Source organism: Mastigoproctus giganteus, chromosome 5, assembly GCF_048544385.1.
Source record: "Mastigoproctus giganteus isolate SK-2022 chromosome 5, ASM4854438v1, whole genome shotgun sequence".
In the NCBI taxonomy this organism is placed as follows: Eukaryota; Metazoa; Arthropoda; class Arachnida; order Uropygi; family Thelyphonidae; genus Mastigoproctus; species Mastigoproctus giganteus.
This window is the reverse complement of record NC_143579.1, coordinates 198069454-198081596: the sequence shown is the minus strand read 5'-3', so window position 1 is coordinate 198081596 and position 12143 is coordinate 198069454. Positions and strand designations below refer to the sequence as shown.

Here is a 12143-nt window from a genome sequence, read left to right as displayed (position 1 = left end):
GCTTTTTCTGATGTCCACAACTTATTTACTACCGAAAAAACTCTTTTCATTGCACCATTGGTTCTCGGCAAACATAATGCAAATGAAATTACTCTTGCCTGCGTGGTATGTCCCTTGTTTAAATATTTCGACTCGCCTCATAACTGTTGGCATTCTTTTATTTTTGAATCATCAGCATTTTTTTTTAAATATGATATCTCGTCAAAAAGCCCAGTTTCTTCATCTGCATCAATTAACTTCATTTTATTGTGATTCATGATATAAGTATAGAGGCTACATGTCCAATCCGGGACATTTCCCAGGACAGTTTGCAATGCAGGGCAAACGACTTAAATCCGGGACTGTCCCGCATAATCCAGGACATCTGGTGACTTTACCATAGTTACATTATGGTCTAATTTTAAGACCTTCCCTAATCACAAATTAGTTTTGCAATTATTAATTGTTCTACTACTGATAAAATGTTAAAATTAGGCATAACATATGACCTGCAAATTATTCTACATTTAGATTTTTGCTTTTTTAGTTAATCGAACCAAAATTGAGCTCTAAGTAATTAATGATTTCTGTTTACATTTCATGCAAAGAAGCATCTTATTTCGTAGTTTAATCTACTTATCTGATCCTTCATCAACTACATTAAAGAGAAGTTCAGGCCATGCTTTCCCAGAATGCTAAAGGAAACCAAGTTTTACACACGCACGCACGCACACACACACACACACACACACACACACACACACACACACACACACACACACACACACACGTAAGCACCAAAGATACCTACTTAAAATAGTCTTCAGATTCTGGTTTCTGCGATTGGGGTTCATTTGCTACAGACCACATTACAACCGATGGTCTGTTTTTGTCCCGCATTACCATTTCATACATTACAGAGGTATGTTTCTTCAGAAGTATATCATCAAATTTGCTGAAACAAATAAAATTATTCATGAAAGAAAGTATTAATTGATGATAGAAATCAAACAGAAAATAAGAAACAGGAACACTTTCATTATTACTATATGTACATATCAAAAAGATAATAATGTAGGTAATACAAAATAAGATTATGATTAAAAAATTGTTTATTATCACTGCTTAACATACAGAACAAGAATTACAAATAATGAATACTGTAGATAAATGGGCCTGTTGTACTAGATTCCATAGTAGATAAATAGACAAATTTTGTATGATCCAATAAAGTTTTAATAATAAACAATAAATGACATGTAGCTTTCAAGGTTAAATGGACCCTCTCTTCAGCAAATTTATTGCATTAGAATTTGCTGAAGAAGGGGTCCATTTAACCCTGAAAGCTACATGTCATTCATCGTTTATTATTAAAACTTCACCAGATCATACAGAATTTTTCTATTTAATGAATACTGTATATTTTATTAATTCATTCAAACTGAAACAATTATGTTTGTTGTTTAGGGTTTTTTAAGCACAGATTCTTCATTACAGTGGTGTTTTTTGTCTAAGTTGTTGTTATTTGGTTTTTAGCAACTAAAGCCATATTGCTCCGGGGTGGTCATTCGGTGGTCATTCCCTGACCTTTCCGCATCCTCTGTATTTGGTAGTCACGGGCTCGAACCCCGGTCTAATCAAGAAGCGTTTGCTACACACTGCTGCTCCTGCCTACCTGGCTACGGTATAAAGTGAGAGAGGGTGTGTGCGTGTGTGATCACAGCCCAATTTAATGTTTTGCATGCTAAAAAAAAAAAATCTAAAATAAAAATAACACAGGAGAAAAGCCTATTCTTCCAACCCCTGCCTGAGATTGATTAATTACAGCCCACCTGAAGAGGCATTTAAGAATTTCTCCAGTCACACACTATTATGTGTTGTAATAAATTAAAAGCATATACCATAGTATTTAATTAAATAACACATGCATGTGCTTAACTCTCTCTTTTAATTACCGTATTTCCCCATGTTATAAGACGCACCTTAATTTTGGGGCCCGAAATTTGAAAAATAATGTATTACATAAAGTTATTGAACTCAAGTTTTATTCATCATAAAATTCATACGACTCCTTATCACTGTCAAAACTCCCATCCATTAGCTTGTCCTCATCTGTGTCTCTGATGACGAATCACTGTCTTCATATATTGCCTCGTCCTCAGTTCCATCTATGGCATTTGAAATTCCACACTTCTTAAATGACTTGACAACGATCTCAATCTTGATATTATCCCAGGATCTTTTCACCCAGGTACAAACTTCTCTACAGTTGGTTTCTTCACTCTTCCTGCTGGTGTAAAATTGTCCCCAGAAGACTTCATCCATTGGTTCCATTCGTCTCTCATGGCAGCTTTGAAGGGTTTGTTAATGCTGACATCAAGTGGTTGGAGATGGAATGTCAAGCCTCCAGGTATGACGGCAAGTTTTGTTTTTTGCTCTGCAGCATTCTTCTTTGTGTTTTTTGTTATGTGTGTCCTGAACTGATTAAGCACCAATAGGGCAGGTTTGCATAAGAGCCCACCTGGTCTCCTGCTCCAAACTTTCTCAAACCAGATCTTCATCCCATCCTGATCCATCCAACCCTCGTCATGAACGTGGACAATCACTCCTCGAGGAATGTCTTCTTTTGGCATTGTTTTGCATTTGAAAATCAGCATAAGAGGCAGCTTGGTTCCGTCGGCATAACAAGCTAGAACAACTGTATAATGGCTGTTTTCATGTCCACGTCTTCACAGTTACAGTTTTCACCCCCTTCTTATCAACAGTTCTGTTACTTGGGACATCAAATTGAAGGGGGACTTCATCCATATTTGCAGTTTGTCCCAACTCAAACTGATGTGTCTTCTGACATTGAATGACAAAATGATGAAATTCAAGGACCTTCTGCTCATAGCTTTCAGGCATCTTTTGGGCAAGTCTGGTGCATGTACGCATGCTTAGTCCATTCCATTTCATGAACCTGAAGCACCAATTGTGTCCTCCTTTGAAATCAGTAACTTCTTTTTCATCAGCAATTCTTCTTGCCTCATGCTGAACCATCTTTGTGGACATTCCTAATTTCATTCCATTAGGAATTCCAATTGTCCTTTGCTCTTCAATCCATATCTTCAATTCCCTCTCTAAATCATGCCATTTTGCTGACTTGCCTCTCATGGCCTTCTTCAGCTGTGGCGTTTTCAGTAGGGTTTCTTCTTCCCATAACATTTTCTCAGTTTGAGGAGGACCAAACTTACGTTCAGCAGCATGATTTCCGTTCACTTTTGAAAACAGGATCACTTTTAACTTTAATTGAGCACTGTACGAAAATCTTTTCTGAGCCATTTCTGGGCTGAACATGGCAAAACGTAACCTAATATACCAGTAATAAGTGCGAAACAATGAGCACAAAGACAAAAAGTGTGAAAAAGCGGGAAATGCAAGTAAAAAAAATCTACAACCACTGTATAAGACGCACACAGTTTTTACACCCCAAATTTTTCGAAAAAGGGTGCATCTTATACATGGGGAAATATGCTTATACATGAGGAAAGTAACTTGTTTTATCAGTCCATAAATTAACAAGAGTTGGTTTCTACAGAGTTCACACAAGCTGGGCACAAAATTCTATTCATAACATTACTAGAAGCCAACTCATAATGCCAAGGTTTATAAAAAAAAACTCTGCCTGGCATAGCCGAGTGGTCAGGTGGACATGCAGTAGCACATATGTTTGAGCTGGCTGTGATTCAAGCCCATGCAATTGCTAAATATAGTTATGCTTGTATTCTTGTCAAAATGATTACTTGTAAATTCCTCTTACCTTGTGGTTGTGTCAGAGCATAAACAGAACTTGGTATCAATTTTATCAAATCATCCCATATTTGCTTGCCTTTAGACTTTTACCTGTTATTTATACTGTCTTATGTTTTCTTTGGAATCTTTATTTCAGTATCTTTCATATTTTCAGTACCTTCCCTTGTCCTGTATAAACTGGATATAATCATTCGTCTTTTTCTTGGTGATTCCATCTCTTTCTCTCTCTCTCTCTCTCTCTCTCTCTCTCTCTCTCTCTCTCGGGGTAATTCAGAATTTTTTTTTTTTTTTTTTTTTTTTTTGCTGGTGCAGCATAAGCCTCAGGCTTCATTGTACCATATGGCTAATAATAATAATAATTTCCTGAAATTTATTTCACATATGTTTATTAGCAGGATGGAATTTTCAGGGTACACTCATTCCGACATTTTCATTCCATTAGTTTTGCATACTATTTTTTCTTTTTTTCTTTCTTTATGCTGTTTTCTGGTTTGCTGGTTCATATACAGGGTGATTCAGGAGGAATAGTAAATATTTTGGGAGGTTATGGTATTGATTATTCCGAGTAAAAAAGTTCATATAAACATGTGTCCAATTCTCAATGGATACACAGATACAGCTGTTTGAAACTGGCATGCCCAAAGCCATTATGAGAGGTATTAAAGAACAATAAATGACTTATTGTTTGTATTTATTGACTTTTTGAATGATACAAAACACAAATAATTGACAAATTTTTTTCAGTTCACAATAAATGTTCGAAAATCCCACCGCCAACCTCAATGCACTTTGCAACTCTTGTGGTAATATGAAGTGTTGTTCTTCTGAGGTAGTCCTGAAGTTCCTTTATGAGAGCAGCAGTATCCAAAATGCGAGTGAGCAATTCTCTCTTGTATTCATCTTTTCTTTGTATACTGTACTTTTCATCTATCCCTACAAACAAAAATCTAACAGAGTGAGGTCTGGAGATCATTCAGGGAAAGTTCAATTTAGATACTGTATCACCAGATGGGTATAATGTGCAGGAGCTCCATCATGCTGAAAGTACATACCAATCCTTGTAGCCAAGGGAACATTCTCCAACAATAGTGGAAGTTTGTTTTGCAGAAATGCTAGGTAAATGGGCCCCTGCAAGATGATTTTGTAACACAAAGGCCCAATCAACTGATTGTCGATGATACAGCACCACGCGTTTACAGAGAAGCGATGTTGAAAATATGTTTCTACAGTGGCATGTGAATTTTCATCTGACCATCTATGAGAGTTATGGGTGTTGTTGATACCATCACGGGTGAAAGTAGCTTCATCGCTGAACAGTATTAATGGAATTAATCAGCGATTAGCATTTACCCACCAACAAAATTCTAATCAGTGGGCATCGTCTCCTGGCTGAATGTGTTGCACCCACTGTATGTGAAATGGATACAAGCCATGCTCACGTAATGTTTGCCATACTCTTGTCTGTGGAACACCAATACATGTAGAAATTTTTTGTGTGTTAATAGTTCTACCAACTAAAGGTGTTCTACTTTAGCATTAGCATTAGTAGAGGCATATGATGCAAGAAAGCAAGCTTATGCAGCATCGGCCAAAAAAAAAAAAAAACCCTTCCACTTCACCCCTCCATTCGTTCAAAATATCTGTCCAGCTGAGCCTTAAATTTATTTAGGCTATCAACTTCCACAACAAGGGATGGAAGCCTGTTCCACCAACCAACTACCCGCTGGCTTAAAGGGCGCCTCCGTAGCCAGGTGGGAAGGAGCAGCAGTGCGTAGCACATGCTTCTTGATTAGACCGGGGTTCGAGCCCGTCACCACCAAATACGGAGTATGCGGAAAGGTCAAGGAATGACCACCGCATATCCCGGAGCAATATGGCCTTAGTTGCTAATGCTCCTAAAAACCAAATAACGAACGAACGAACGAACGAACGAGCTGGCTTAAAGGCAAATTTCCACACATCTATCCTACATCTATCTTTCCTCAATTTGAATTTATGCCCTCTCAGGTGATTATTCTGAGCAAGAGGCAGTATCCCATCAGCATTGAGCATGCTCAAACCATTCAAGGCTTTGTACACCTCTATCAGATCACCTCACCGGTGCCTAGTCTCCAGACACTGTAATTTGCAAAACTTAAGCCTTTCTTCGTAAGAGCAACCCTTTGTTCCATTCACTAACCTTGTCCTTCCCTGTACTTGTTCCAGCAGCTCTACATCCTTCTTGAAATGAGGCCTCCAGACCTGTATACAGTACTCAAGGTGTGGCCTGACCATTGCCTTATACAAGGGAATAATCACCTCCCTATCCCTGCTAGAAAAATTCCTGTATATCATTGATAAGACACCATGAGCTACTCTTGCAGCCCATCTGCACTGCTCAGAGAACTTCATATCTGCCTGCACAATTACCCACAGGTCCTTTTAATTCTCTATCACTGTCAGTGTAGTACCACAGAGTTGATAAGTTGCTCTGGGGTTGCTGTTTCCCATATGAATTTGAAAGTGTCTGCAATTCTGCCCAGACACGATAGGAGGGAGTATAGGATGAGAGCCTTGTCGATCAATTCGGCCCTGGAGGGATTGTGCAAGGCTCAAGGGGTAGAATTTTTTTCAGCCTGGACTGTACTGGTTAACAGGAGAGATTGCTTCTACAGGGATGGGATACACTTAAATAGAAAGGGTACAAGAATTTTTGCTGATGCTGTCAAGGCAGAGTTAGGTGGGTCGGAAAACTGCTGGTTGGGGGGGATACAAGGACTAATAGATTAACAGTAGCCACTGGCAGAGGTGGAAGTGATTCTTGCACTGCTTCTATTGAAATGAGCAGAAGCCTGAAAAACAAGATGCAGGATATTTCAGAGACTGCTGGGAGTCACTTGTACCGCAATGACTTGTACCACAAGTCATTGCGGTACAAGTGGTACTTGTGGTACAACTTGTACCACAAGTAAACACATGGTTGTGTTAGGGTAGCCCAGAATAGAAACAGGTGCACGTATACCTGCGTGTACACCAATGCTAGGAGTTTGGTAAATAAATTTGATGAATTTGAGGTATTGCTCAAAACATCAAAGGCAGATATTGTTGGGATATCAGAGACGTGGTGTCACACAGATATAAGGGATGCGGAACTGGAATTTGGGGAATACAATGTGTATAGAAAGGATAGACAGGACAGGAGGGGAGGAGGGGTTATGCTATTAGTTAAGAAACACATAAATTTCAAGGAAGTGAAGCCAGTCGACATCGATGGGCAGTGCAGTGTCGAGTCAGTTTGGTGTGACATAAGCATAGGGAAATCAAAATTGAGAGTAGGAGTGTGCTATAGGCCTAATGACTCTGAGGAGTATAATAAGATATTGTACAGGGAAATAGAGTGGGCCAGTAAATCAGAGAGTCTTATAATGGGGGATTTTAATTTCCCAGATATTGACTGGAATTTGTGGGTTGGTCACTCGCACACTAGCAAGGCTTTTGTGGATTTATTGGATGATTGTTTTCTACATCAGCATGTTCGTGAGGCAACAAGAGGGAGCAATACTCTTGATCTGATTATCAGTAGTGATTCTTCATGCATTAAGAATCTGCAGATAAATGAACCACTAGGTGGCAGTGATCACAGTGTGTTGAAGTGGGATTTACTCAAGAGGTAACTACCATCAGAGGTAAAGAGAAGGGTTTTTGTTTTCGTAAAGGCGACTATGACGGTCTCAGACAGTATTTAAATTCTATACAGTGGGACCAACTGATGATGTTACCAACAGCAAACTCAAAATGGGAAGCATTCAAGGAACTAATCTTGGAGACTACCAGGCTTTACATACCAACTTAGAAATATTGTTCAAGGTTTAGGCCTAAATGGTTGTCAGATGAACTAATGAGACATGTGGCAGAGAAGAAAAATGCATGGGATACATACAAATTAATGGGTGACATGGAAGCCTATGATAGATATAAGTTGGTCTGTAACCAAGTCACAAAGGAGATTAGCCAGGCAAAGGCAGACTACGAAAAATCCTTGGCAAAGGATGCAAAGAAAAACAGAAAAGAGTTCTTTACCTATTTAAACTCAAGAAGGAAGGGGTGAATGAGATTGGTCCACTGGATATTGATGGTTCAACAGTTGAGGATCCTGCTCAGGTGGCTAACAATCTAAACGAGTATTTTGAATCTACATTCACGCATGAGGAGTTATTCAGGAAGGAGAATGATGTAGGTAAAGTAAACATTGGCAGTGAGCTGGATGATTTTGTAATAACTGAGAGGAAAATGGAGGAGAGATTGTTGAGGATAAACATAAAAAAGGCACCTGGGGTGGATGGGATCTATCCAGTTATATTAAAGGAGGCAGCAAAGGAAGTAAGCAAACCCCTAGCCATAATTATGAGAGCTTCTTTGGACTCAGGGGAGGTACCCATAGACTGGAGATGTGCAAATGTAACCCCAATTCACAAAGGAGGATCAAAGGCTGACACAAGTAATTATAGACCTGTTAGTTTAACTTCTGTTCCAGGTAAATTAATGGAGGCACTGGTTAAAGAAGCACTGCGGGATCATCTAGACAAGATTTCAGTTATAGCTCAGACACAGCATGGTTTTGTTAAGGGCAGGTCTTGCCTGACCAATTTGATTGGATACTATGATGTAGTCACAAAAGAACTGGATGCAGGGAATAACTTTGATATTATATATTTGGATCTTAGAAAGGCTTTTGATACTGTTGCACATGGAAGACTGCTGCACAAATTGGAGCAGTGTGGCATTGGAGGCAAACTGCTGCTATGGATAAGGGGATGGTTGAGTGGCAGAAGACAGAGAGTGGTAATCAATGGACACTGCTCAACGTGGACTAATGTTATTAGTGGAGTTCCTCAGGGTTCAGTGTTGGGTCCGTTGTTGTTTTCGGTGTTTATGAATGATATTGATGATGGTATATCAAGTTTAATGTCCAAGTTTTCAAACGATACAAAGGTTGACAGGGTTGTTAAGGACACCACTGGCGCTATGCTGCTGCAAAAGGATCTGGAAAGGTTGAACAGATGGGCTGAGAGGTGGCAAATGAAGTTTAACATTGACAAATGTAAAGTACTACATATGGGGAAACAGTAACCCCAGAGCAACGTATCAACTCTGCGGTACTACACTGACAGTGGTGGAGAATGAAAAGGACCTGGGGGTAATTGTGCAGGCAGATATGAAATTCTCTGAGCAGTGCAGACGAGCTGCAAGAGTAGCTCATGGTGTCTTGTCAATGATATACAGAAAGTTTTCTAGCAGGGATAGGGAGGTGATTATTCCCTTGTATAAGGCAATGGTCAGGCCGCACCTTGAGTACTGTATACAGGTCTGGAGGCCTCATTTCAAGAGGGATGTAGAGATGTTGGAACGAGTACAGAGAAGGGCAACAAGGTTAGTGAACGGAATGAAGGGTTGCTCTTACGAAGAAAGGCTTAAGTTTTGCAAATTACAGAGTCTGGAGACTAGACACCAGCGAGGTGATCTGATAGAGGTGTATAAGGCTTTGAATGGTTTGAGCATGCTCAATGCCAATGGGATTCTTCATCTTGCTCAGAATAATCACCTCAGAGGGCATAAATTCAAATTGAGGAAGGACGGATGTCGGATAGATGTGCGGAAATTTGCCTTTCGCCAGCAGGTGGTTGGTTGGTGGAACCGACTTCCATCACTTGTTGTTGAAGCTGATAGCCTAAACAGATTTAAGGCTCAACTGGACAGGTATTTCGAGTGAACGGAGGGGTGAAATGGGAGTGGTGTGTTTTTTTTTTTTTTTTTTTGGCTGATGCTAAACAAGCTTCCTTTCTTGCATCATATGCCTCTACTAATGCTAATGCTAATTTAGAACTTTACATTTGTCAATGTTAAACTCCATTTGCCACCTCTCAGCCCATCTGCTCAACCTTTCCAGATCCTGTTGCAGCAGTAGCATGGCGTCAGTAGTGTCCTTAACAACCATGCCAACCTTTGCATTCTCTGAAAACTTGGACATTAAGCTTGATATACCATCATCAATATTATTTATAAATATAGAAAACAATAATGGACCCAACACTGAACCTTGAGGGACTCCATTAATAACATTAGTCCACGATGAGCAGTGTCCATTAATTACCACTCTGTCTTCTGCCAATCAACCATCCCTTTATCCATAGCAACAATTTTCCACCAATGCCACACTGCTCCAATTTGTGCAGCAGGCTTCCATGTGCAACAGTATCAAAAGCTTTTCTAAGATCCAAATATATAATATCAAACTTATTCTCTGCATCCAATTCTTTTGTGACTACATCATAGTATCCAATCAAATTGGTCAGGCAAGACCTTCCCTTAACAAAACCATACTGTGTCTGAGCTATAACTGAATTCTTGTCAAGATGATCCTGCAGTGCTTCTTTAACCAGTGCCTCCATTAATTTTCCTGGAACAGAAGTTAAACTCACAGGTCTATAATTACTTGTGTCATCCTTTGTGAATTGGGATCACATTTGCACTTCTCCAGTCCATGGGTACCTCCCCTGGGTCCAAGAAAGCTCTCATAATTATGGCTAAGGCTTTGCTTCCTTTGCTGCCTCCTTGAATATAACCGGATAGATCCCATCCACCCCAGGTGCCTTTCTTGTATTTATCTTCAACAATTTCTCCTTCACTTTACTCTCAATTATTATAAGATCATCTAGCTCACTGCCAGTGTTTACTTCATCTATGGCATTCCCCTTCCTGAATAACTCATCATGTGTGAATGTAGATGCAAAATATTGATTTAGTTTGTTAGTTACCTGAGCAGGATCATCAACAGTTGAACCATCGATATCAAGTGGACCAATCTGATTCATCCCCTTCCTTCTAGAGGTTGGCAGGGTTGTTACATAAGTAAAGAACTCTTTGCCTGTTTTCTTTGCATCCCTTGCCAAAGATTTCTCTTAATCTGCCTTCACCTGCCTAACTTGGTTACAGATCAACTTATATCTATCATAGGCTTCTGTGTCACGTGTTAATTTATATGTATCCCATGCATTTTTCTTCTCTGCCATATGTCTCATTAGTTCATCTGACATCCATTTAGGCCTGAACCTTGAACAATATTTCTTAGTTGGTATGTAAAACCTAGCAGCTTCCAAGATAAGTTCTTTGAATGCTTCCCATTTTGAGTTTGCTGTTGGTAACATCATCAGTTGGTCCCACTGTATAGAATTTAAATACTGTCTCAGACTATCGTAGTCGCCTTTACGAAAGCAATAACCTTTCCCTTTACCCTTGATGGTAGTTACCTCCTTGAGTAAATCCCACTTCAGCACACTGTGATCACTGCCACCTAGTGGTTCGTATATCAGCAGATTCTTAATGCATGAAGAATCACTACTGATAATCAAATCAAGAGTATTGCTCCCTCTAGTTGCCTCCCGAACATGCTGATTTAGAAAACAATCATCCAATAAATCCACAAAAGCCTTGCTAGTGTGTGAGTGACCAACCCACAAATTCCAGTCAATATCTAGGAAATTAAAATCTCCCATTATAAGACTCTCTGATTTCCTGGCCCACTCTATTTCCCTGTACAGTTTCTTATACTCATCAGAGTCATTAGGCCTATAGCACACTCCTACTCTCAATTTTGATCTCCCAATGCTTATGTCACACCAAACTGACTCGACACTGCACTGTCCAGCGATGTTGACTGGCTTCACTTCCTTCGATTTTATGTATTTCTTAACTAATAGCATAACTTAACTCCGCCATGGACGGTCCCAAGCCCGGCTGCGAAAGGAGGAGGGTGGTCATCCTGCCAAAATGACCAGAACCGGGAAACCGGGGAAACTAGGCAAGAAACCGCATGAAATTCGGAACAAGCTCTTACAACAATGTTACCGCATCCGGGGTAGCCGATGCGCCAGCACTGGGGACCCAGGGTGCTGGTGTGAAGTGGATCACTGGCCACAACAATAAGCTTACTACGCCGAAAAGGACAATTAACATTGGCGAATGGAATGTTCGAACGGGGCACCACGTTGGACAAAAGGAAATCATTGCCCAAGAACTACTTAGGTGCAAGATTTCAATCGCGGCATTATCCGAATTAAGGCTCTCCGGGTCTGGAACGATGATCATCCAACCACCAGCACCTAGCGAAGCGGTTATGCTATTCTACTCTGGTGGTGAGAAACGAGAAGCAGGAGTGGGCTTTGTGGTCGATGGTCAGGCCACCAGTAGTGTCATCGCTTTCCAACCAATATCGGACCGCCTGGCAGTCCTTACTGTCAAGGGCACCATCAAGACCCATATTATCTCCGCCTATGCGCCAACTGAGACTAGCCTGGACTCGATCAAGAATGACTTCTACAACCAGCTCCAACATA

At 40.2% G+C, this 12143-nt stretch overlaps 1 protein-coding gene across 1 annotated transcript in view; it reads right to left on the bottom strand.

Moving 5' to 3' along the window:
• LOC150085986 (beta-glucuronidase) overlaps window positions 1-12143 on the bottom strand; it is a 272855-nt gene that overhangs the window by 121869 nt on the left and 138843 nt on the right. Inside the window, exon 8 of the mRNA XM_090374318.1 lies at window positions 791-934. Within this exon, the coding sequence (XP_090230444.1) occupies window positions 791-934 (144 nt within the window). The remainder of the gene's footprint in view (window positions 1-790; window positions 935-12143) is intronic.